The sequence below is a fragment of the Cucurbita moschata genome, unplaced genomic scaffold, assembly GCF_002738365.1.
Source record: "Cucurbita moschata cultivar Rifu unplaced genomic scaffold, Cmos_1.0 Cmo_Scf00016, whole genome shotgun sequence".
NCBI classification, from domain to species: domain Eukaryota; kingdom Viridiplantae; phylum Streptophyta; class Magnoliopsida; order Cucurbitales; family Cucurbitaceae; genus Cucurbita; species Cucurbita moschata.
The window spans coordinates 1,635,747-1,659,480 of NW_019268532.1; the positions used below are offsets into that span (position 1 = coordinate 1,635,747).

The 23,734-nt window shown below is 36.7% G+C and overlaps 5 protein-coding genes across 7 annotated transcripts; 4 read left to right on the forward strand and 1 right to left on the reverse strand.

The window, feature by feature from the left end:
• The first annotated feature begins 1,203 nt into the window (after positions 1–1,203).
• Positions 1,204–2,971, forward strand: LOC111454447 (molybdate transporter 1). Its single transcript, XM_023095931.1, has 2 exons — positions 1,204–2,348; positions 2,516–2,971. The coding sequence occupies exons 1-2, from the start codon at positions 1,221–1,223 to the stop codon at positions 2,741–2,743; spliced, it is 1,356 nt and encodes a 451-aa protein (XP_022951699.1). The 5' UTR covers positions 1,204–1,220; the 3' UTR covers positions 2,744–2,971.
• Positions 2,972–4,027: 1,056 nt separating this feature from the next.
• LOC111454137 (syntaxin-32-like) lies at positions 4,028–9,190 on the forward strand. The gene is made up of 6 exons (XM_023095470.1): positions 4,028–4,365; positions 4,812–5,069; positions 5,673–5,923; positions 6,039–6,214; positions 7,221–7,421; positions 8,778–9,190. The coding sequence occupies exons 2-6, from the start codon at positions 4,835–4,837 to the stop codon at positions 8,935–8,937; spliced, it is 1,023 nt and encodes a 340-aa protein (XP_022951238.1). The 5' UTR covers positions 4,028–4,365; positions 4,812–4,834; the 3' UTR covers positions 8,938–9,190.
• Positions 9,191–10,515: 1,325 nt separating this feature from the next.
• On the forward strand, positions 10,516–14,483 carry LOC111454134 (pentatricopeptide repeat-containing protein At1g09900-like). Of its 2 annotated transcripts, XM_023095467.1 has the most exons (3): positions 10,516–11,498; positions 11,601–13,240; positions 13,972–14,483. In XM_023095467.1, the coding sequence occupies exons 1-2, from the start codon at positions 10,997–10,999 to the stop codon at positions 13,010–13,012; spliced, it is 1,914 nt and encodes a 637-aa protein (XP_022951235.1). In that variant the 5' UTR covers positions 10,516–10,996; the 3' UTR covers positions 13,013–13,240; positions 13,972–14,483. The 2 variants fall into 2 exon arrangements, with proteins under 2 accessions (XP_022951235.1, XP_022951234.1); XM_023095466.1 differs by having other exon boundaries at positions 10,517–13,240.
• Positions 14,484–14,490: 7 nt separating this feature from the next.
• Positions 14,491–19,260, reverse strand: LOC111454136 (E3 ubiquitin-protein ligase At1g63170). Of its 2 annotated transcripts, none has more exons than XM_023095468.1 (6): positions 19,083–19,260; positions 18,082–18,147; positions 16,886–17,642; positions 16,116–16,241; positions 15,729–16,026; positions 14,491–15,067 (listed from the first exon to the last, which is right to left on the reverse strand). In XM_023095468.1, the coding sequence occupies exons 3-6, from the start codon at positions 17,545–17,547 to the stop codon at positions 14,873–14,875; spliced, it is 1,281 nt and encodes a 426-aa protein (XP_022951236.1). In that variant the 5' UTR covers positions 17,548–17,642; positions 18,082–18,147; positions 19,083–19,260; the 3' UTR covers positions 14,491–14,872. The 2 variants fall into 2 exon arrangements, with proteins under 2 accessions (XP_022951236.1, XP_022951237.1); XM_023095469.1 differs by having other exon boundaries at positions 14,873–15,067; positions 19,065–19,260.
• Positions 19,261–20,657: 1,397 nt separating this feature from the next.
• LOC111454208 (serine/threonine protein phosphatase 2A 57 kDa regulatory subunit B' kappa isoform-like) lies at positions 20,658–23,651 on the forward strand. The gene is made up of 2 exons (XM_023095590.1): positions 20,658–22,409; positions 22,993–23,651. Exons 1-2 carry the CDS (start codon positions 21,228–21,230, stop codon positions 23,350–23,352), a joined length of 1,542 nt encoding a protein of 513 aa, XP_022951358.1. The 5' UTR covers positions 20,658–21,227; the 3' UTR covers positions 23,353–23,651.
• Positions 23,652–23,734: the final 83 nt, after the last annotated feature.

The following is a 23,734-nucleotide window of genomic DNA, read 5'->3' on the forward strand; positions in this document are numbered from 1 at the left end:
ATTTAATTAGGGTTTACTCGAGACACGCTAGTCGCTCCACTTTTGTTTAGTTTATATAAAGTTTTAGATTAATTTTTTTTTAAGAAATTACATTTTTGTTTTGCTTTAAAATTTTAATGTTGACTTTGTATTAATTTTAAATGGAAATAAATGTGATTGGTTTGGAAATATGTTAAGTTTACTCGAGCAACTGCAATTTATGTTAATATCGAATTATCCATTAAATAAACAAAAGTCAACCTTATCTTGAATTTTAATTAAATAATTAACAAAAGTCAACCTTATCTTGAATTTCAATTAACAAATAACTATAATAGATTGAGGATAATTTATATGCTAATTTTAATATTTTAAAATATTGAAACAAAATCTCAATTATTTTAAAATTTGTTTAACGAAAATAAATAGCCTCCAAAATAAGGGTTTCGCCACACAAGCTTTGTAACACCTCAATCCCACGACTACTAAATATTGTTCACTTTGACCCGTTACATATCGCCATCAGCCTCGGAGTTTTCACACTCTTATAAGAAATGTTTCGTTTCTCTCTCAAATCCACATGGGGCCCAACGTCTTGTCTGGCACACCATCTGGTGTCTGGCTCTGATATCATTTATAACAACCCAAACCCACAACTAATAAATATTGTCTGCTTTGACTCGTTACGTAACAACCTCACAATTTAAAAATGTGTCTACTGGGGAGAGGTTTTCACACCCTTATAAAGAATATTTCGTTCTCCTCTCCAACCGATGCGGAATCTCACAATTTAAACAATTATGCTAGAAAGAATTTAGTATAAATCCGACCCAAGTTTCTTTTATGCCTCATATTTAGTGACTTGGTTTCTTTTGTACTTTAACCTGTTTTATTATGTACTCGACTTTTTAGCCACATGCAGTCTTCAATTTTCTTTTTAGACACATGTAGTCATCGATTTTCTTTTTAGCCACGTGTAATCTTTGATTTTCTTGGTATTCGTGCTTGTCCTTATGTCCAACTTAATCGAAAAATGATCGAGTTCAAAGATGTATATTATTTTTGTGACACGAGCCAAAATTGAAGTGGCGGGTAACCAAATATTAAATGTAAAAATAAAACAAATATCTAAATATTTAATTGGCTAAAAATAATAATTAATTTTGGATAAAAAAAGAATATACTTTTGTTGATTTCTATTTAACTCCACGGCCAAATTCAAAACCATCAGACCCTTTCTCATGGCCTCGCAAAACCGCCCTTCCCGATCCCTCGAAAACCCGCCGGAAACCGGTAATCCGATGTCGATCGCCAGTTTTCCGGGCAGAGTAATGGAAAAGCTGAAAACCAATCTGGTATTCCGGTCAAAATTGGCAGAATTGAACGGCGCAATGGGCGATTTGGGGACATATATTCCCATAGTCTTATCCTTGACACTCTCCAAGGATCTCAATTTAGGCACCACGTTGATTTTCACCGGAATCTACAACATCATCACCGGCCTAATATACGGCGTTCCGATGCCGGTCCAGCCAATGAAATCAATCGCCGCCGCCGCCCTGGCCGATCCTGAATTCGACGTGGCAGAGATCATGGCGGCCGGAATCTTGACCGGCGGGATTCTGTTTTTTCTGGGTGCGATAGGGCTGATGCAATTGGTTTATAAATTCATTCCGTTGCCGGTCGTGAGAGGAATTCAATTGGCTCAAGGCTTGTCTTTTGCTCTCACGGCTGTTAAATATGTCCGTTATGATCAAAATATGGCGAAATCCAAATCTCTTGACGGTCGTGGGTGGCTTGGATTTGACGGATTGATTCCGGCCATTGTTTGTGCTTGTTTTGTAATCGTCGTCAACGGCGCCGGAGAAGAAGAGCACCGTGAAGAACCACCGGCGGAGGGAAGTAAACGAGAGAAGGTGAGGAAGATCATAACAAAACTTCCATCGGCGTTCATAATTTTCTTGATCGGCGCCGCTTCTCTGTTCATTCGAACGCCGGAAGTGGTGAACGGCGTTAGATTTGGGCCGTCGCCGATGAGTGTCATCAAGATTACAAAGAGCCAATGGAAAAAGGGGTTTATAAAGGGTACAATTCCTCAGCTTCCTCTGTCCATTTTAAACTCTGTTATCGCCGTTTGTAAGCTCTCCATGGACCTTTTTCCCGGGAGGGTTTTCACCGTCACGTCGCTGTCGATGACGGTGGGGCTTATGAACATCATCGGTTGTTGGTTCGGCGGCGTTCCGACCTGCCACGGTGCTGGTGGGCTCGCTGGCCAGTACAAGTTCGGCGGCAGGAGCGGCGCGTGCGTTGCCTTTCTCGGCGCCGCAAAGTTGCTGCTTGGCTTGGTTCTCGGAAGCTCTATTGCAAAGGTTCAGCTTTTTTTTTACCTTTATTTAGTCAACGGAGGTTTAGAAAAAATGAATAGGAGTTGACCTTATAAGAGTTGACTTCACCCTATTAACATATATGTCGTCCTTTTTGAGTTTTTACTTTATAAGAGTTGACCTTTTAATCGTTCACTTCGTATTCTAAACAGGTCTTAAACCAATTTCCAGTAGCGATTTTGGGGGTTCTACTACTATTTGCTGGAGTGGAGTTGGCGATGGCAGCAAGAGACATGAACAGTAAAGAGCAGGCGTTTGTGGTACTGATATGCACTAGTGTCTCACTAGTGGGCTCTAGCGCTGCGCTAGGGTTCCTGTGTGGCATGGTGGTGCACGTCCTCCTCTGGCTTAGAAAATGGGGCAGAGAAGATCACCATTAGGTTTGAAATTATACTTGATCATCGATAAATATAATAGAATTTGGTCCATTTCTTCGAGGTGGTCGAGATGAATTAGATTGCTCTCTAAATATGATAGTTTAGAGATCACGGGTATCTGATTTATGTTTTATAAATAAAACAAACTTGATTCGAGATTTTACACAAAGTATGTGTGTACGTATTTTCTTTCTCGGTATATGAATAATAATAATTTTATCGTGAATTGTGTGGGCCCGAGTTGTTTTTTCCAATATTTATATAATAATAATAAAATCCTTGTGAATACATTATTTTCTAAATATCGAAGAATAAGTATAATTTTGCATTCAAATAATAAATGACCAATTTGCCCAACGTATTAGTGCAATAATTTGTGATAATTTATTCTCCACTTTCTCGAAATACCCTTAGAAACAAGGGAATTAATTCAGTGGCCATAAATAAAAGAAAAAACCATTTAATTTATTGATTTTATTCTTTTTCTTCTGTAATATTATTCTCACATCACAATTTTTTTTTTTTGTAAATATTAAATAAAATAAACCTAAATATGAAAGGATTCATAATTAGTTAATGAATTATTTAAATATTCAATTGAAAAAGTTTAGTCATGCATTAAGAAATAATAATAATTATATTTATAGATTAATAATACATTATTTAGAGATAAAAAAATTATAATAATTATAGTTGTCATTTTTTTTTAAGTTTTATTTATTCACGATTTATAATTATTTGATACAATATTACCGAAAATATATTAAAAGTTCACAAATAAAGATAAATTAATCCATAATTATAAAAAAAAAAACAAAAATATAAGTATGAATTATAAAATTAAATAAACAATAAAAACTATTAGTTTAAAAATATGATATATAACAAAAATAAAAAATATATAAAAATGTTTTAATTGAAATATGCTCTACTATTAGAATAGAAAAACAATGTGAACAGAAAAATAAAAATATATATAAATAATAAAACATGTTTGGGTAAGTTATTAATATACTTTATATATTTTTATCTGGTTCGAGTGAATTCAAAGATTTTGTTTCACGAATCTGAAACCGGATCAATTTAGTTCGGGTTAAGAGAAATGAATCCAACCTTATCCGAAATGCTAATCTAACCCAACCTAATATTTGTAGTTGGAGTTGGGTTGGTCCCGGTTGTGAGTTGGAGGTACACCAGTTAATACAATTACATAATTATTTATTTATTAAAAAAAATACTTTTTACTCGTTGATCAGTAGCGGGTAATTTTCCTCTATTTTTCTGTTCAGCGCCTCTTTTCATCAGCTTACTTAACTCGGTTCGTTACCGCCATATTTGTTTTTTCTTTCTTTCCACAATCTGATCGCCTTCGGCTTCAATTTCAATCGATGATCCAACTTCATCGATTACTCACTCTTTTTGATCTGTAATTTGATTCTTATTTTTCGGATTAAGTGCGTCGCCGGGATATTGAACGCGTTTCTGGCCGATTCGGGTGAATGGCGATTTTGATCCAGATCTAGGGTTTTACTTCCATTTCTCTCTGAAATTGGCGCATTCTACCGTTTCTTTTTGCTAGAATTTCTCTTTGAGGCTTGAGAGATTCGTATCTCGCGTCTGTGGAGGTAATTACATTTTTCGTTCTACTGTCTTTTTCGTTGTATGTTTGCAAATTTAGGTCTAAGGTAGAAATGTTTGGTTTAGATACTTGTAATTGACGGTGTCCGGGTATTTCTTGGCGTAATTTGTGATTCGAATACTTGGAATGCTTTGTACCGACATTCCTCTAGACTGATTGGCATAAGGATGTATCGCGTTGAATTCTGTTTACTCGGATTGTTTTCACTCTTTCGATGAAATTTCGAATTCTATCCGTTTATTAAATGACGCGATCTGATTTTTTTTCAATTAATATGGATTAACATTATGAAGATCAAAACAATTTCATGGCAACGGAAATATCTAGCTTAGTTTTATTTTAGTTCCATGGTAGCTTTAGCCGATGATAGTCTCATTATTCGAAAGTGAAAGTCCATTAATTATGCGAATGGTTTTCATGATATTTTTGTAGAGTTTGAGCTTACCGAGTTGAAGATGGCTGTCAAAACAGCGCAATCATTTAGAGATCGGACGCATGAATTCCAGAACATAGCAGAAAGGCTAAAGAAGTCTTTCTCATCTGGCACTGGAACAACAGGACCAAGTGTTGGTTTAAAATCAGAAGAGCAGCGTTCTGCTGTGGCTCTGCAGTCAGAATTTAATAAGAGGGCTTCCAAGATTGGGTTAGGGATACACCAGACGTCCCAGAAACTCTCAAAGTTGGCAAAATGTAAGTAGTTGAATTGAAAGTAATCTGCAGTGCAGTGCAGCTGTGCTGTCTTGAAGTATGTAGTTCACTGCAGACACCATTTTCAGTTTATATGATGATTTAAGCATGTCATGATGACTCATTGATAAATTTCCTTAATTTGAGGACCTTGTTTAGAAAGAAGTTGGCAGATTTTGGTATGCATTGTGCCTTGGTAAGATGTTTGAGTGGGTAACATGTGGGATGGTTCATACGATTCAATTAGGCATTGAACATTTTCCTTGAGAGTCCATTTAATTATACAAACATATTCTTCAACTCTGAAAAAACTGCATCTGTGATTCAATCCCTTTGTAAATTGCAACTTTTTGAGACCTTAAATTTAGGCTGCTGATTTTATTTAGGCCTGCGGAATGCAAGGGAGAACTAGGGAGGAAACATTTCTCTGTTTTGCATGGGTTGGTTTTATTGTCAGTTACGAAATTGAGCTTAATGCATGTGGAGGAAGAGAGTGCCTAATGTTGCCAATGAAAATAATTTTTCTTAAAGATAATGCATGGAGCATGACAGCGAAACTTTCCAATTTGTTTGATTGAATTTTGATGTTCACATCATGATTTCCAGTGGCAAAGAGGACTTCAGTTTTTGATGACCCAACAATGGAAATTCAGGAGCTAACTGCACTTATTAAGCAGGACATTACAACATTGAACTCTGCAGTTGTAGATCTTCAGCTTCACTGCAACTCTAGAAATGAAAATGGAAACATGTCCAGCGATACTACTAGTCATTCAACCACTGTGGTGGATGATCTTAAGAATCGCCTTATGAGCACAACTAAAGAATTTAAAGAAGTTCTAACTATGCGAACAGAAGTAAGCCCAAATGTTACACTGCGTGTTTTTTCTTGAATTGGCTTTTCTCTATCTCATTGATAACCTATTCCAGCATTTTTTAAAAATTCTTACATTATATGTTGGTTTAATGAAGAATTTGAAGGTTCATGAGAATAGAAGACAACTATTTTCTTCTACTGCTTCAAAGGAATCTACAAATCCTTTTATGCGCCAACGCCCTTTAGCTTCCAGGTCCACTGCTGGTGCCTCAAGCGCACCCCCTCCTCCGTGGGCCAAGCCGCCTACATCTTTTTCCAAAACATCTCCCGGGTGAGAATTTTTTAAAATTGTTATGGGTGATATATTTCACGAACTTTCTAATTTATGCAAGGCATATTCTCAACTGACTAGTTTTAGATGACAGAGGGATATCTTTAAAATATAATCTTGTGGTTTATGGTGCTTGCAAAGGCACCGTCCTGAACCTGCAGGTATACAAATGAGCTACCACTGAATTGGCTCATGAACTATATGATAGGGCTGAAATTACTAGTGTATGAACTTATGTGTGTGAAGGGGAACCATGTGAGAGGGTGTGTTTGGGTGGGGCTCACAGGGTTTGTTAGTTATACGAGGGGCCCTGTAGGTGGAGGCTTATAGAGGCGAGTTACTTTGTAGGGAGGGCATCTTTTTGGTTTTGATTTTCTGGACCTTCTCTTGTGCCTTGTGTGAAGTAGGCGTGGGAAGCTCTTGAAACTTCCTTGGATATAGTGTGTTGATAAGTAAAATGGTTGGTGCAGCCTATCACTAAATGTTCAACTCTCGGTCCTAGTCGTCATAATTTACTAAATGTTAGCTATATCTTTTAAAGGATAAACTCAACCATTTGGTGTATGAAGCCTCTTATATTATCAGGGCAATAACATTGAATCCCAGATTTCTTTTATCATTGGCATTTATGAAAATTGCTGTACTTTATAAAACAACCTTTTCAGAACTGCCTTATTTTATTCATTTTCTTTGGATCGGTAATAGACTTAGAAATTATTATTGGCCAGGCAAGGCTTCTTCAATTCGTTATTATTGCCGATTGGAGGAATATTCATAATTTGCCTTTATTTTGTTGATGCCTTCTCTTGTGTTGCATGTGTTTCCAATGAAAGTTCACATGTAGCTCCTATATTAAGAAAAGTTCTCAACTTCATAGTTGTGTCCTATTTTTTCTTCTTTGCTTGAAATCCCTTTCTTTGGTCTTGCTGTTTCTATTTCCTGTCAAACTTAATTAAACATTTATTTTGTGGTGAAATACGAAATTATGTTGCTTGTAATTGTACAGGAAGCAGGTAGATGGGGAGAGTCAACCATTGTTACAGCAGCAACAGCAACAGCAACAGCAACAGATGGTTCCATTACAAGATACTTACATGCAGAGCAGAGCTGAAGCTCTTCAAAATGTAGAATCCACTATTCATGAATTGAGCAATATCTTCAACCAGCTGGCGACTCTGGTTTCTGAACAAGGAGAGATTGCAATCAGGTTCTACCCTCATGCACCTATTTCAGTATTGCTGATTAAATGATTACATTTATGTTACAAACAGAGCATGAAACTTGGGTCATATATTGAAATTATCTGTCTGGTTTTGGTATCCATAAAATGCAAATTGATCTCAACTCTGTAAGAGTTTGATGTGCTACACAAGACGAATGGGTCTAAATATCGCCTTTATTAAAACTGGATATGTTTACCTGCCAAGGCTTCTAAATGTATTGGGTCTTTTTACCATTTATTTTATCAGTAATATAAGATTCAGTCATGTAGTCAGCGAGATTTCCATGAAAGTTGGTTTCATCTGATGATGTTTTTAAAGGGGGTTCCCCAAGCCTGCCTTCTAATATAAATTTGGCTAGTGGGATTTCACTTCAGTTATTAACTTGCTATGGTTAAAATTTGCAGTTTTTGTTATGCATGTGTGTATGTATGTATGCGTGCACGTTTTCTTTTATAAGAAATGAGAGATATAACTGAGACATGGAATCAAACCAAAGAACAACATATGTGCTTTATGGATGAGGAATCCCTAAGCCTAAAAAGAGGAGTCAAACAAGATCTCCCATCTATATTATCAGTTTTTGAAAAAAAAAATCCAATAAAATATATGAAAGAGAATAACCTAGCTAAGATATTACAACACTTCTTGTGCTTAGTAATCAAAGTGGAGGAACAGAATCATTAAAAGGAAGTGGTTACTTCTATATTTCAATCTGGTGAAATAAGACGAATATTTTGGATATTCTTGCTACTTATTGTTCATTTATCTGTGATTGTTAAAACTGGAGTAGAGCAGGTGAGTCTTGATAACTTGTGTTATTTATTTGATGACTGATTTGGTAATTTTCTGGTTTAGTGCATCTAACTGGCTAAGATAACCTCTTGTTGGGCTGACTTGGACTAAATTCACTTATGTAAACACAACATTTAGTCAGTTACATTTACCATTTCCCAAACTTAACTTTTCGTTCGATGTCCTCTGTCGTCGTTCTTTTTTTTTTTTTTTTTTTTTTTAATATTTTGAATGTGGAGAAGTGGGAAGAGGAGAATAAGAGGGAATATCCCTCTTAGCTAATAGAGTTACAAGAAACTCTCCTATAGACTTGTATGCCAAAAGAATAATAATTGCTATGAGACTAAACTAACCCTCAAAATTTCTTTAGGGTTCTTCTAATTTAATACCCCACAATATCACACCAATCATATTTCTCCAAACTATCCGGTTAGCATAACTGACATGTATTTCCACGATATATATTTTCAGGCTAGTTACATTTTTCGTATTTCATAAGTCTCCAATTAGATTGTAGTTCAAAAGTTAATATCGGTTGGTCGTTGCAGGATTGATGAGAATATGGATGATTCTCTGGCAAACGTGGAGGGGGCACAGGGAGCTTTGCTCAAGTATCTAAACAACATATCTTCAAATAGGTGGTTGATGATCAAAATTTTCTTTGTACTAATATTCTTCCTTATGGTCTTCCTATTTTTTGTGGCATAGTCGTTGAAGAAAAGAGATGTAATTGGAAAACTCAAGAGAAAAGAAAAATGTTTTTTGTTGTCTATTATTAGTAGCCCCTTCGTATTCTTTCATATACTACCTTTAGCCACCCCCATTTTATACTTTTCAGACGGATGATCTGGATTCTAGTACAGTATAATGTTGATAATGTGTCAGTTTGTGAATTGTAAGAGGAGTCGAAAACATCGTGGCGATTGCCATAGCAATCGGTAAACCCTCTTTTCCTCATTAATTTATACTCGACAATTTCTGTCTTCATATATCGTATAAGCTGTAAATTTTCAGGTTCATGTCGAGAAGGAATGCGTCTATGCCTTCTCCGTCATCTAATTTGGAGAATGCATCGCTCAACAACTCATCTTACAACAGATCGAAGATTAGCCATTATAGATCTCGTCCTCTTATTCATGGGAGGATTTTAACAAGGACGACAAATAGTTTAAATGGAAGGTACGTAAAGATAGAATCCATGGTATGAGCATCTCACTTGGAAGCGAATATTTTAACTTTTGGTTGATCATTACACTTCATAGTTGTCCTTTACTGCTTCTGAGCGTAGTGTTTGGATAATCAAGTTGGAAGTAGAAGAAAGGACCAATGTAGAAGCTAAACAAGGTAATGAAATGCTACCTTTAGACTCTTGCAAGGGATTCTCTCCATCCATAAAGGACTTCTAGGTATTGAGGTAATTATCAAGTCATTATAGTCTCCATGTTCATGAAGTTTCTTACGTCCAATTGACTAAATACATTCGGTTTTAAATTCTACTACAAAAGATCGACTCGTAAAAGCTTAATGGTTTTAAACCTTCTTCACTTATGTTCTATGGACCAAGTTTTGAAGCATCATTTTCATAGTTTTATGTAACTATCGACGATTTTTGGACTCTAGACTTGAAGAGAGCAATGAGATGCACAATTTAGATGGATTATAGAGAGGTTTTGAACTTATATAAGGTACAGATCTACTTATGAAATTTGATTTGTACAAAATTCACGTTAATTATTGGATTGTGTCTTTGTTTACTTTTGGTCTTAAGATCCTCATTTGACATAACTATGATCGGGTTTATTGAACTCCACGAAGGGAAAATTTTAGATTTTAATGGTTGAAATTGGGAATTAGCCTAGTCAAGATTAGATAGGTTAAAAAAAAAAATTATAGAAGAGAATATATATGAGAAGGTTCGTGCTATTGACCCATTACTCATTGAGTAAATGGCTTGAAATTTGAACTTACGAGAATATATATCGATTACTATTTGTTGTTTAAAAAATATGTTTTTCGAATATTTTTTTGTTTTGGATAGAGTTTATGTATGTGCATTGGGGAATAGAGATTTTTTAAATTAATAAGTAAATTATTAGAAATTAAATGAAAGATTTAAAAAATTACCTTGTTATTTCCATTTTAGGGTAAATGTATTTAAAAATTACCGTGAAAATTGAGTATTTGATAATTATTTTGTTTTTTACAATAATTTTCATATTATAAGCTAGATTTTAATTTTTAAATCAATTTTTTTAAAGTTATTTAAACATTTTTTTTATTCGGTTTAAAGACGACAACTAAACTTGGGAATATAGCCGCGAAGTTAATTTTTCCCCCCAAAAAATCTCTCTCTAGCCTCACCTCCCTACTCCGCCCTCACTGCCACCGACCGCCGCGCAGCCGCCCGCCGTCTCTCTCTTTTCTGCTTCGCAGTCGCACCGTCCTCACCGTCCTCGCCGTCCTCTCTTTCGCCGGCGGCTTCTTCTTTTCCGCTTGTCCGAACCACCGCCCGCAATCCTTCCGCCATCCAAACCCTCAAACCCTGGGTTTCACTATCTTCACGGTTCGGTTCAGTTTCCGTTTCACCTTCAATTCCTTTCTAAAACCGAACCGTGAAAAACCACTATATAAGCTTCGATTTTGAGCAATTTTAATGAAGGAGAGGGCTTTTGCCCCTAAAAACCCGAATGCTTCGCCCCTGCATCCGTTCCTCCTCCCCTCTCGCCGCCATTGGAGTTCAAAGCTCAACTCCCATTCTTAACCTGCCATGCGTTTTGCTTCAATTCCCGCCATTAATTATCCTCACCGACTTTCCCGGAAACTTCGCTCTTCGGCGAATTATTCCACTTCCTGTGCTCTTAGCAGTGTAAATATCATCGAAGACAGCCATACCAACAATCGGAAATACCTCGATTTGCAGTCACGAATGCAGAACTATGCGGCTTCAGGTGATCTTCCTGAAGCTTTAGAGACTCTGAATTTCATGAAAAATGTTGCCGGGAAGCCCTCTGTATATGATTACAACGCGTTGTTTCATAGATATTTGAGTTCTGGAAATGTTTCGTTGGAACAATTGGTTCAAGTCTATATCGGAATGAAGAATTTCGGGCCATCCCCAAACAGAACAACTTTCAACATACTTCTTAATGGATTTCTGTCATTAGGTTACCTGAGAGATGCATACTTCTTTGCAGAAGAGATGACCAAAAGTGGGATGAATCCATCGTTCACATCCTTGTCCAAATTGCTGAAAAGTTCAATGAAATCAGGTAATGTAGTGGATTCTATTTGGATATTCAAGTTCATGTTGAGATTAGATCATTTGCCTACTGAACCCACTGTGGCTATGTTTATTTGTATGCTTTGTAAAGCCAGGATGTTGGAAGAGGCATACAGGTTTTGTGCTAAACTGATATCTAAAAATCTTAATTTTCAAGCATATGTGTTTAATCCTGTTCTTTGGGCATTGTGTAAGTGTGGCAACAGTTCTCTAGCTTTGCAGTTGTTTTATATGATGAAAAAGAATGGCATACCTCATAATGTATGTTCATATACTGCTTTGCTTTATGGATTTGGAAGGGAATGTTTGTGGGTTGATCTTTATAGTTTCTTACATCAAATGAGAAGTGATGGATGTAAGCCAAACGTCGTTACTTACACGGTTATTATTAAGTTTCTTTGTGATGATGGGAGGATTGTTGAAGCATTTGAAATCTTGAAATCCATGGAAATTGAGGGTTGTGATCCAGATTTGGTAACTTATAATATAATTATCCGTGCACTTTGCCTTTATGATAGAACGTGCGATGTTGTTGAGCTTTTACAGTTGGTTCATCGTAGAGGTTTCTCTCCCGATCCATATACATATGCTGCTTTGGCTGGAGGGATTATGAAGGTAGGAAAGACAGAAATTGCTTATGAGTTATTACGTAAAGTGTTCACGAGAAACTGTACTGTTGACGTTGTTGTGTACAATATATACTTCCATTGCTTGTGTCGAAATAATAGATCAAGAGAAGCCTTTTCTCTGTTGAAAAGTATGACGAAAGGAGGTATTGTTCCAACTACTGTGTCGTATAATACAGTTTTAAGGGGATTTTGTAGAGACAATGAAATTCAACATGCTTTGAAGCTATTAGAATGCTTCGAGTGGCCTGAGAGCGGCCCTGATGTCGTTTCATTCAATACGGTTCTCTCCGCTGCATGCAAACTTGGGGATTTAGTTTTAATTCAGAGGGTTTTGCAATACATGGAATGTAAAGGTGTTGAGCCAGATGTAAGAAGCTTGACTTGTTTGGTTCGATATTTGTCTACAGTGGGACGATATTCCGAATGTTGGAGATTATTGGAATACATGATATGTAACGGCTCCGTTCCCTCGAGTGTCACTTTCAATATCTTCCTAGACAAGCTTTGCAGAAATGGATTTACTAGTAAGGCATACCAGATATTTGAGCGTATACAAAAAGCTGGGTTATCGCTTGACCGAAAAACATATAATATTCTTCTACGTTCCTTCTTAAGAAAGCGTGATATCGATCTGGTGGAACGTCTTATTCAGGATATGTACAAGCAGAGATTGGATCCTGATCTTTTTATATATGGTTCCAAGATTAGTGGACTTTGTCAAGAAGGTAACATTTCTACTGCTCTCTTTACGAGGGGTCGAACTCTAGGGAATGGACTTACTCTATCTATGGAAACGTGCAATAGATCGTTGAAGACCGTTATCCATAAAAATAAGCATCGGGATATGACTTGTCATGGAATGGTGACGGCCTAATGGCACAATTCAATTATTTGAGTTCTAAAGAAGGAACTTTCATTGGTTCTGAATCATGGTTTATATAGCATGGGAAAATTTGTTCGAAATAGAATTCGAGGGCTTGTGAATGGCTATATGTGTGAAGAATGAGCTATTGACCACATTCTCATCCCGTGCACCATCATCATGAAATGCGACGAGTAGTGTCGAAGGACCTTTTCCATGAAGCTTGCCCTGCTTTTCCTGGTATGGAGATTTCATTAAAATATCTTGTTTGTGTCATAAATCTCCATAATGCATTGCTTAAGATCAGATTAAATTTTAGGCCCTTTTTCTCTCATCTTGTATCTTCTTTGTAAGTCTCAATTCAGAAGCCATCAAAATTTTGTTGAGGTAATTGTAATTTGGATCTTAGCATCTTCTTTGAGTCTTGGGCGAAGTTAGCTATGTACTCTGCTGTTGTCGATACAAGGGTAGAAAAGATGATATTGGAGCTCGAATTAAGCTACGTTTATCGAGCATTAGTTTTGGTTGTCTTAGACGGGAGATAAAAGATGAATTTGTTCCCTTTTTATGCAACTTTTTCTTTAAAAAAAACTTCGAGAGTTGCTGCAGACGACTGTAGTTACTGCTAGGATTTGTGATGTCTGTTTCTCATAGGATCTCTGTTAGAAATAAATAACACATACGTGTCTATGTGGGCCTTAGTATAACGGATTTGTTTGGAGATATACATACCCACATTTTTCCACCGCGTTATGCATTTCGTGTCATTGCCCTTTGTCCCGCTTCGATTGTTATAAACAGTTATTCTGCATATTTTGTGTTGCTGAAGTCTGAATATACTTCTCTTGAAAACTATTCTAATCTTGACGTTCTTTGATGAAACTATTGATAGCATATCTTTGATGAAACTCTTTTCTACATGGTTGCCCAATTAACATTTATTCATTGAGACAAATATTTGGTGAATCCAGGTATTGAACAAACACAGCACAATGCCATTTATGGTCGATCACTGGTTGATGGGTTGCAAATTAAAGCAACGATGCTCGGAACCTGTCGATGATTGATTCCTATAGCTGTGTATGGCAACGGTTCGGCCAAGTCGATTAGTCCTCGAATGCAGAAGGGCTCTGCAAATTTTCTCCTAACCGGATGGCCAGCCATTCAAAAGTTAGGATGTGAGGACGACCAGTGAAATCAACAAGGTTGAGAGGTATCTATGGAGGCAGCTTCCATCTTGAAAGGGTAATCAGAATTGATGGGAATTACATACGAGATTGAATTTGAAAATAAAAATACTAGAGGGATCAGATATTACAATCCATGGGTAGGCGTTTTTAACTGATATTTCTCATTTCGCAAGTGTACATAGTTCAACGGTACGAGCTCGATCTATCTAGAACTTCTAAATAATTGTTGAACTCAAAGGGAATGAATGAACTTGCAAAATGCAAACAAATATATATATATTATGCTATCCTCACACAGTATGCTCTACTAATTATTCATTATCATAGCAATTATGCCACAAAATTGAAGAGGGGCCAATACAAGAGCATGGAGTGTGTGATTATACAAGTATAAACCTTGCAACATCTGCAATTTTCAGTTCCTACAGAAACGAGCAATCTCACAACGATCACGACTCACTCAGAACGTCCGACGTGCACTATATAACCGCCTATATATTGACAGTGGTCGGATTTACTACAAGAGTAGCCTGTCGAAGGAACGAACCTGTAAACAGCTGAAGAAAGGATGAGCTTGAACATACTACACTTGTATCAGTCTAACTTTCAGATTCTTGCAGAACCCATCCATCCAGAGAACTTGCGCGTAAAACATGGCACTGTAGTCAAGCTGCTGCCCTCTCTAATCACCCTGTTGTTGTCTATTTGTCCCCTCAAGAGAGCCAACGATACTCTCACCGACCTCGTTTTTGCAAAGCGGGCACAGGGCGTTGATCTTCAACCATTTATCTACACATTCCTTGTGGAAAAAGTGAGAACATGGCAACTCTCTCAGTTCATCATTGTTGGCATATTTCGCCAAGCAGATGCAACAGACCTGCGCATAATTTTTAAAACAATTAGCATTAGCTTAATTTTCATATCTAGTGAATGCATCAGAACTAGGCTCTCATCAAAACACTCGAGGGAACCATCATGAAATGGAAAAGACGACGAACTTTCGTCATATAATTTCCATATCAACTAGTAATCCATTTCATGAGTTGCATAAAGTGAGATTTCACTTGTAGCAGATTAAACCCATGCAGATAGAGTAATTTAACTCAAGGAATGAGACTTTTGTGTAGTTAGTCAAAAGTGCTTATAACAAATGTGTTTCACGTAAAATCATTGGTCCAAGAAATAATTCTAAACACACTCTATGAACAAAACAAACCGAGATTACATTTTAACGCTTGCAGACAGACGAGAGAAACGATGAGAACAACAACCCAATCATTAAGGTCCGTTCTTTTTCGTAACGTTTTTGGAAAACAAAAAAGCAAAATATGCTGAGTAACCCTTTTTTGTTTTCCGTTTTTTTAGAAAGTTCGACATCTTAGAGAGGGAAAACTTTTAGAGGAAGAAATGTAAGGCAAAACAGTTAGGGCGAGAAAGATATGTTTCGGAGGGGAAAAAATTTATAACAGATAACAAATAGAGAAAAAGAGAGAAAAGAAACAATTACTAACAAAACAGGTTGTATGTATGGTACTTACAGCATCTTCTCCTGAAATCACTCGCTCCTTTTCAGTTCCAGCAGCCACAACCCCTCCTCCTCCTTCACCGGCCCCGGAGTTGTTTTCTCTATCATCTCCACTTCTACTTTTCTTCAGCTTAAACTTATAAGTTGGCAATGCATTAATAGATTCTGTTGTGGCTCCTCGGGTCTGTGTCATGTCCTCTCTAAAGCCAAGGATGGAAATTATACAAGGTAGGCAGCAGCAGATGGTTACACATAGAATGAAGGGCATGGCATAACCAATACAGCTAAAGGTAAGAAACACTATACATAGCCTGCAAGTAAAGAGGAAGAAATTAATAAATCCATTCTAGAAACAATCGTGTGCATTGTCTACATATACATATGGTGTAAGAACACGGACCTGTACAAATTAGGAGCCTCAGAGGCTGATGAATGCCCTCCAAAGATCCAAACGTTACCAACTACAAACCAAATAGCAAAGAAGCAATCCAGACCCATCTTGAAATATTCAACCAAAACTTTTACCCTGCAGTCAAAATTACCACAAGTCCCAACTGTAAGGGCAATTATTGCTCAACTTCTGGAAAAAAGAAGGGAAAAAATGCCTCATGAAAAGATAAAGAAACAAGGAATTGAGCAGCTATGGCAAGCAAGAGACTGCCACACCCTTGGCCGTCATTATCATAGACATTTGATATTTAATCAATCTAGGTCAAGGTCATGGCAATATGGCATAAATATAGTCACTAAGTCCAAGAGAACGGAATAAAATAAACGCGTGATAATGAATCTGTGATCCAGTGAAAATGGCAACCTGCCAACTGAGATTGACATGCCCTTATGAGGTAAGTTGAACAGCTTCAATAAGATGTAAAAATGTAGGGAATTAGGATCTCTTGCATAGTTCGAAAATTTAAGTATGGGAATGAAAAAGAAGATAAAAGGTGTGCGAATAGATTCTCCCTCCCAACTCAGCTTTCATGATTTCAAAATCAATAAGCGTAGAAATAGCTATCAGAAAGCATAAATCAATGAACTAATCTTGTGAACTGAAAAACCAAATACTGATACATCTAAAAGTAATGCCACAAGATAGCAGAAATTAATTTATCTACCAATCAAGTCCAATTATTCAATTTTATACTGGTACAAGCATTAAAAAACCAATACCTTGCTGTCAGTAATCCTGACCCTACACTGCCTCTGGGGGATGGGGCAGGATGATGAAGTTCTTCGCCTTCTGATGCCCTAGAAACTGAAACAGAGAATGGCCCAGCAGGAACATTAATGCGATTAGAATTCTGACTAGGTTGAAGAGAATCTTGTTCTGAAGCCTGATTACGGTGTCGATAACGCCAATAGAGAAGAGGAACTGTCGCACCACACCCAGATGCATATCCCACAATCCATGCAAACAAAGGTGCACGAGGTTTTTCATTCTTTGACAATGATAATACTATAATAGCTGCAATAATCTGGCTCATAGTGAGTAGTAATTCAATAGATATCCATAAGCCAGAATTTAATGGACTTCTACGACGTCGCGAATCTCCTCTTCTTATGAATGAAGAATTTCTAGAATTTGATCCAGTAGTAGAAATTGAAGGTTGAGACGAAGGAACTCGTGCACTACTTGAAGGTCTATCTTCAGGCTGTGATGAATTTAAGCCATTTGAATTCCTACCATGGGGCAAACTAGAGGGAGCAGAATCACCAGTACCAGTTATGTTAATGATATGCTCACTGCTGCTGATATTTTCTGGCTGGGCCATTAATAAAGGGTAAGAGTCTTCTTCGCTTTCACAATTTAGTTCCACCGAGGGAACATCCATCTAAGTCCAATAACACAATAAAGGACAACGAAAGCATAGAACTCTAGAACAAGGCTGCCGTGTTTGGCCCACTACAGGTCACTTCTGATTATCAACTGCTCAAGATTTAACACCAATTTGATATATCGGTCAATGCGTAATCAGAAACCCAATTTGGCAACCACCACAAAACGTTGACTTTTTTCTCAAGCATGACATTTTTTGCCAAAAATGATAAGGTTGCTTAATTTGGCTCAAACATTATTTGACCTTCCAAGGGGCAAAACAACAAAGAAATGGAACAAGACATTTTATAGTTTATAACTTACTACAATCTCCCGTATCCTTTTTTCATTTTTTATTAAGAAAAGCTTCAATCTGGCTAATTAGATCAAATATAACAATATAGCATTCTTTAACTGATTCAAATAGAAAAGTAAAATTTCAGAAACTAATGAACAAAACATTTCACTAACCGTTGTTGAACACATGCAGTAGAGACATGTAAAATTAGACCAAAAAAAAAAAAATCTCATAGGTAAGTATATCACTTACAGATAACTTAAACTGATGTTGCTGCAGCCCCTTGATACAATTCTGTCAATTCACAAAGCTTTCGATCTGAAAAAACACGAATAATTATATTAAAGAAGTAAATAACCACCAGGAGTTTAGCCATAGTTCTCAAACAAACATGAACTATCATACTGATGAAAGATCTTGAATTCAATCAACTAGTAACTAAATTCCTCAGACACACCATACACAACTAGTATCTAAACTTCCAAATTAAGGTTAAGAGGCCAACAACAAATGGAAAGTCAAATAAAGATTTACATGTGATAAGAAAGTAAATAACAGTTTCACCCGACGATATCGAGCACGGATAGCTATGGTTTTTCACAGATATAAGCTCCTCCAAGCCACGACCACCACGACACAAAGAGAGCAAGAGCAGAAGAAGAAACAAAGGAAAGAAATCACAAAACAGAGATGAAGGAGACCTCTCTTCCAAGCAATATGACATTTCTAAATAGTTGCATTACTTGCGTCGTTGATGAAAGATCTCTACAGCTTTTGTTTAACAATAAATAATAATAACAAACTAAAGGTCTAACACAAAATATCAGAAGAAAGAAATATGGTTAAACAAACGAACACCGAACTCTCAAAATTTCCATCAGTTCCTCAGAATCAAATGAATCAAATGAACCAAATAAACAAAGACTAAGTGCACAACTCCAACCATTGTTTCGAACAAAATACAAAAGCAAAATCCACGTAGAACCAAACTACAAATTGATTATCCCAAAGTACACAGATCAAAATCCCTAACTCCACAACGTTGACTGACTTCATACAAATTAAAATGACCAGCCGAAGACCACCGACCGCCCAAAATAATCATCAATTCAAACCCTAGACCTAGACGGTGAAGACAAGAAGCCATTTCCAACCAACCTCTACATTCAAAGATACAAAAACACAAAGCATTTCGTGAATTTGAACAATAAGGAAAAGAAAAGGCTAACTCCGACCTGAGACGGAGACCTCACCGGACTGAGTCAGCGCCGACGGAAGCGGGCGGAACGGAGGGTAGAGAGGATTCCGAGGAGTACAGAAACGACGGCGTTTGAAGAATTGAAGTGAATCGGTGAAATTGCTTTATTGGGGAGGGAAGGATAGAGTCAGCTTTAGACCTCCATTGCTTGTGCTTACCTTCGCCTGAGAATCTTTTACTTCTTTTTCTTTTTTAATTTATAAATCATTATTTATTTATTTATTTCGGAATCAGAAAAAAAAAAAGAAAAGTAAAATTATAAATTATTTGTAAAATTTTAAAAGATAAAAAACCTTTATATTATGTATGAAAATCATAATAAATTTAATTTTTAAAATTATATTAAACTTTAATTTTTTTATTAATTAAGTTTCTAATATCTTAATTAATAAAATATATGTCTTAGTTGAATCTATATTTTTAAATTAATATTTACATATACCTTTCAAAGTTAAACAAATAATTATAAAAGTAATGGTTTAAAAAGTTATTATAAAGTTTTTAATTGTCCAATAATGAACGATAATTTCAGTTTTTAATTTTCATACGTCACATTTGTTGTATTTATAAAATACATGTTTAATTGAAAGCTTACTGAAAAAATATCTTAAATAACTAAAAATAGTACATTATTCATATATTTTAACGTATGTGTATGGTTGATAAGTAATACTCTTTTCCAACTCGATCCGACTCAAAAATAGAAGATTGAGTTGATAATTTTATTTAGGTTGGACGGGTCACCCGTTCCAACCAACCCAAAATTTTAGTTATTATATAACATACATATACATATATATATATATATATATACATATACATATATATACTAGCCCAATGGGTCTACTTGGACCCATTTACTAGCCAGCCCAATTCGTATGTGGGCTTGGTATAAGGCCGAAGTTTGGGCCCTTTACGATAAAATTCGGCCCATCAATAATACGGCGTCGTTTTAGACCGTGGATTAAAAAAAAACTTGAAAATAATGTACCAATTGCAATAAATTTGAATATAAGAATTTCACTTAAAATCTCAGTTCTGTTATGAAATCGTCATAATTAAGTTTTATTTTTATTTACCAAACCTTAAAACATTTAAATTATAATTTTCGTAATTTATTTAAAATTAATAAACAAATTTAAAATATGTATATAAAAAATGAGAATTTTAAATTAATTGAGTTAGTAGAGTAGATTATTTTTTTATTTTTTTAAATATCTATTTTGATGTATTTACTTTTACGTCTACAGATTTTCATAAGATCTAATTTAATTATAAATATTAAAAAATAACTAGAAAAGTATTTTATTTTTATTTTTATTTCATAAATTCATAGTAAATTTATAAAAACATTTTTTAATCTTATAATTAATAATATAATATTTTAATTAAATTAGGGCTAAAAAATGTAATGAAAATTTATATATTAATTGGTGACAAAATAATAATAGTAATGAAAAATTAATGTTTTTTTTTTTAATTTAAAAAATGGATATTTTGCAATTTATGACTCCCATACCCATAAAGCAATAAATAAATAAATAAAATAAATAAAAAAGGGGAGAAAAATGAAAAGCAGAGAGAGGTGAATGCTCCATTATTTTGATGGAGATAGAAGAGATTAGCTAATTTTGTGTGTCTGAAAACCAGAGGAGCTCCCTTCTTTTCTTCTTCCTTCTCCGCCATTATAGACCTTCCTCTCTTCATTGTTATTCTCCCTCAATTCCCTCTCTCTCTCTCTCTCTCTCTCTTCATCCAACTCTTGCAACTGTTCTTGATTCTTCAATCATCGCTCTTTGATTTGCTTTTTCTGCGTTCATCAAACCCTAAATCTTCTTCTTCTTCTTCTTCTTCTTCTAGTTCTTCTGTTTATGCTTTTGTTTTCTGCTCTGTAATGTCTCTGTTGTGTGTTTGTTGCCTTCCTGAACGTCGATTTCAACTTATCATCCTCCCATGTTCTTCCTTGGGAGAACTTGGCTTGACAGGATTCGTGTGGATCTGACATTTCGTCAATGTTCTCTGCAATCTCTACGTTGTTCGTCTTGAATTTGCTTTCGATTCGCTTAAAATCATGGCTGATGATTAAATTTCACTTCTGGCTTTGATCTTTCCACATTTTCTCTCGAATCGTTTCTTCACAATGCTGAAGCAGATCCTCAGTAAGCTTCCTCGGAAATCGTCAGACTCGTCCGATACACCGAGGACGCCTCGGTCTTCGTCGCAACGTTCAAGTCCGAGAAGTAGTTCTACATCCGCTTCTGGCACTGGGTTCTCTAGATCGAACGGTGGAGCTTCTGCCTCTGGCCGGTCCAATGCTACTAAGAAAACTTCTTCCGCTGTGTTCCCTGCGAGTCTTGTGGCTGGAATCGAGCCTTTGGTGCCTTTCAAAGATGTGCCTTCGTCTGAGAAAACGAATCTCTTTGTGAGTAAACTGAGCCTTTGTTGTGTTACCTTCGATTTTACGGATCCCAGTAAGAATTCCATTGAAAAAGGTGTTAAAAGACAAACGTTGATTGAATTAGTGGATTTTGTTGGAGCTGGGACTTTGAAATTCAACGAGCCTGCGATTCACGCGTTATGTAAAATGTGTGCTGTTAATTTGTTTAGAGTTTTTCCACCGAATTATCGGGCTAATACGATTGGTGGTGGTGGTGAAAATGACGACGATGAGCCCACGTTTGATCCTGCTTGGCCTCATTTGCAGCTTGTCTATGATTTGCTGCTTAAGTTTATACATTCTTCATGTGTTGATGCTAAGGTTGCTAAGAAGTATATGGACCATTCGTTTATCTTGAAACTTTTGGAGTTGTTTGATTCGGAGGATCCTAGAGAAAGGGAATGTTTGAAAACGATTCTGCATAGGGTATATGGGAAGTTCATGGTTCATCGGCCGTTCATTCGGAAGTCTATCAACAATATAATTTATCGGTTCGTATCCGAGACCGAACGACACAATGGCATTGCTGAGTTGCTGGAGATATTCGGTAGTATAATCAGCGGGTTTGCTTTACCTCTTAAAGAGGAACACAAGATCTTCTTATGGAGGGTTTTGATTCCTCTGCATAAACCGAAATCTGTAGGTGCCTACTTTCAACAACTTTCGTACTGCATTACGCAGTTTGTCGAGAAGGAACCGAAGCTAGCTAGCGTCGTGGTTAAAGGACTGTTGAAATACTGGCCTATAACGAACAGTCAGAAAGAGGTGATGTTTCTGGGTGAGTTAGAGGAGATTTTGGAAGCTGTTAATATGGTGGAATTTCAGAAAGTTATGGTTCCTTTGTTCTGGCGAGTAGGATGCTGCATCAACAGTTGCCACTTTCAGGTAGTAATCTCCCTAACCATATCTATAATCCGGGATATGTCGCAAAAGTTCGATCGCTTTCCATTGGCATTATCACATATCACTACGTTATTGTGAGATTCAACCTCGGTTGGAGAGGGGAACGAAACATTCCTTGTAAAGGCGTGGAAACTTCTCCTTAACAAACGTGTTTTGAAAACGTGAGGGTGATACGTAACGGTCCAATATCTGCTAGCGTGGGTTTGGACTGTTACAGTGGTATCAAAGCCAGAAACTGAGTGGTGTGCCAGCGAGGACGCTAACCCCCAAGGGGGATGGATTGTGAGATCCCACCTCGGTTAGAGTGGGGAATGGAACATTCCTTATGAGAGTGTGGAAACCTCTCCCTAGTAGACATGTTTTAAAACTGTGACACGTAAAGGACCAAAACGGATAATATCTGCTAGCGGTGGGCTTGAACTTCACATAAACATTTTGGTTTGATTTGGTTGAGTTTGGTTTAGCTGTCTCATTCAGTGGGTTCATCTTTCGCCTTAAAGTTTAGTCTTCTTTCAACATCATTGTTACTGATAATGTTAGATCATCAACTTGCTGTCCTTTTCAGGTAGCTGAAAGATCCCTTTTCTTGTGGAACAACGACCACATTGTGAACTTGATCGCGCACAACCGACACGTGATATTGCCCATCGTACTACCCGCCTTAGAGAGGAATGCACAGAGCCATTGGAACCAAGCAGTAGTGAACCTAACCCACAACGTTAGAAAGATATTCATGGAGATGGACGACGACCTCTTCGTATCCTGCCACGCACACTTCAAGGAGCAAGAAGCAAAGGAAACATCAGCAGCAAACAAACGGAAGCAGGTATGGGAGCAACTCGAGAACGCAGCGAGCAACGTCCAACCAATGGCTGGGAAAACCGCTGTGCTGGTAACTCCTTTAGCATCTTCAATAGCCTGCTAATGAGTCTGTTCCATTGATAAAAACATGAAAAATACCAATCCACCACCCCCATGTGTGTTTTCTTAGCTTCTGTTTCCATTTTGGCTTGTCTTTTGCAATGGGGATGGGAAAAACAACACCAGAGGGAGGAGGAACATGTTTACTTATTGTAGATTAGAATGGGAATTATGTGATTTTGGTCTCACCCCACCTTTCTAACCATCTTATTTTGGGTCCTGTAATTTTTGTGATGATGTTGGATATCTTAACTCCTACTACTCTGCAAGTTTATTGCAAAGTTCTTGCAGTCCTTTCTTTCTTCCCTCTCCTCCAGCTTCTTCTACCTATACCGCCGTGGAAGCACCTAGTCTTAGATTGTGTTAGGAAGTGATTCTGGAATGAC

Coding starts and splice junctions, on each gene's coding strand:
- LOC111454447 (XM_023095931.1), top strand. CDS start 1,221: ATGGCCTCGCAAAACCGCCCTTCCCGATCCCTCGAAAACCCGCCGGAA. Junction 2,349..2,515: donor TCGGAAGCTCTATTGCAAAG/GTTCAGCTTTTT, acceptor TATTCTAAACAG/GTCTTAAACCAATTTCCAGT.
- LOC111454136 (XM_023095468.1), bottom strand. CDS start 17,547: ATGGATGTTCCCTCGGTGGAACTAAATTGTGAAAGCGAAGAAGACTCT. Junction 16,242..16,885: donor TCAGGATTACTGACAGCAAG/GTATTGGTTTTT, acceptor TTTTGACTGCAG/GGTAAAAGTTTTGGTTGAAT. Junction 16,027..16,115: donor GAGGCTCCTAATTTGTACAG/GTCCGTGTTCTT, acceptor CTTTACTTGCAG/GCTATGTATAGTGTTTCTTA.
- LOC111454134 (XM_023095466.1), top strand. CDS start 10,997: ATGCGTTTTGCTTCAATTCCCGCCATTAATTATCCTCACCGACTTTCC.
- LOC111454208 (XM_023095590.1), top strand. CDS start 21,228: ATGCTGAAGCAGATCCTCAGTAAGCTTCCTCGGAAATCGTCAGACTCG. Junction 22,410..22,992: donor TCAACAGTTGCCACTTTCAG/GTAGTAATCTCC, acceptor TGTCCTTTTCAG/GTAGCTGAAAGATCCCTTTT.
- LOC111454137 (XM_023095470.1), top strand. CDS start 4,835: ATGGCTGTCAAAACAGCGCAATCATTTAGAGATCGGACGCATGAATTC. Junction 5,924..6,038: donor TTCTAACTATGCGAACAGAA/GTAAGCCCAAAT, acceptor GGTTTAATGAAG/AATTTGAAGGTTCATGAGAA. Junction 7,422..8,777: donor CAAGGAGAGATTGCAATCAG/GTTCTACCCTCA, acceptor TGGTCGTTGCAG/GATTGATGAGAATATGGATG.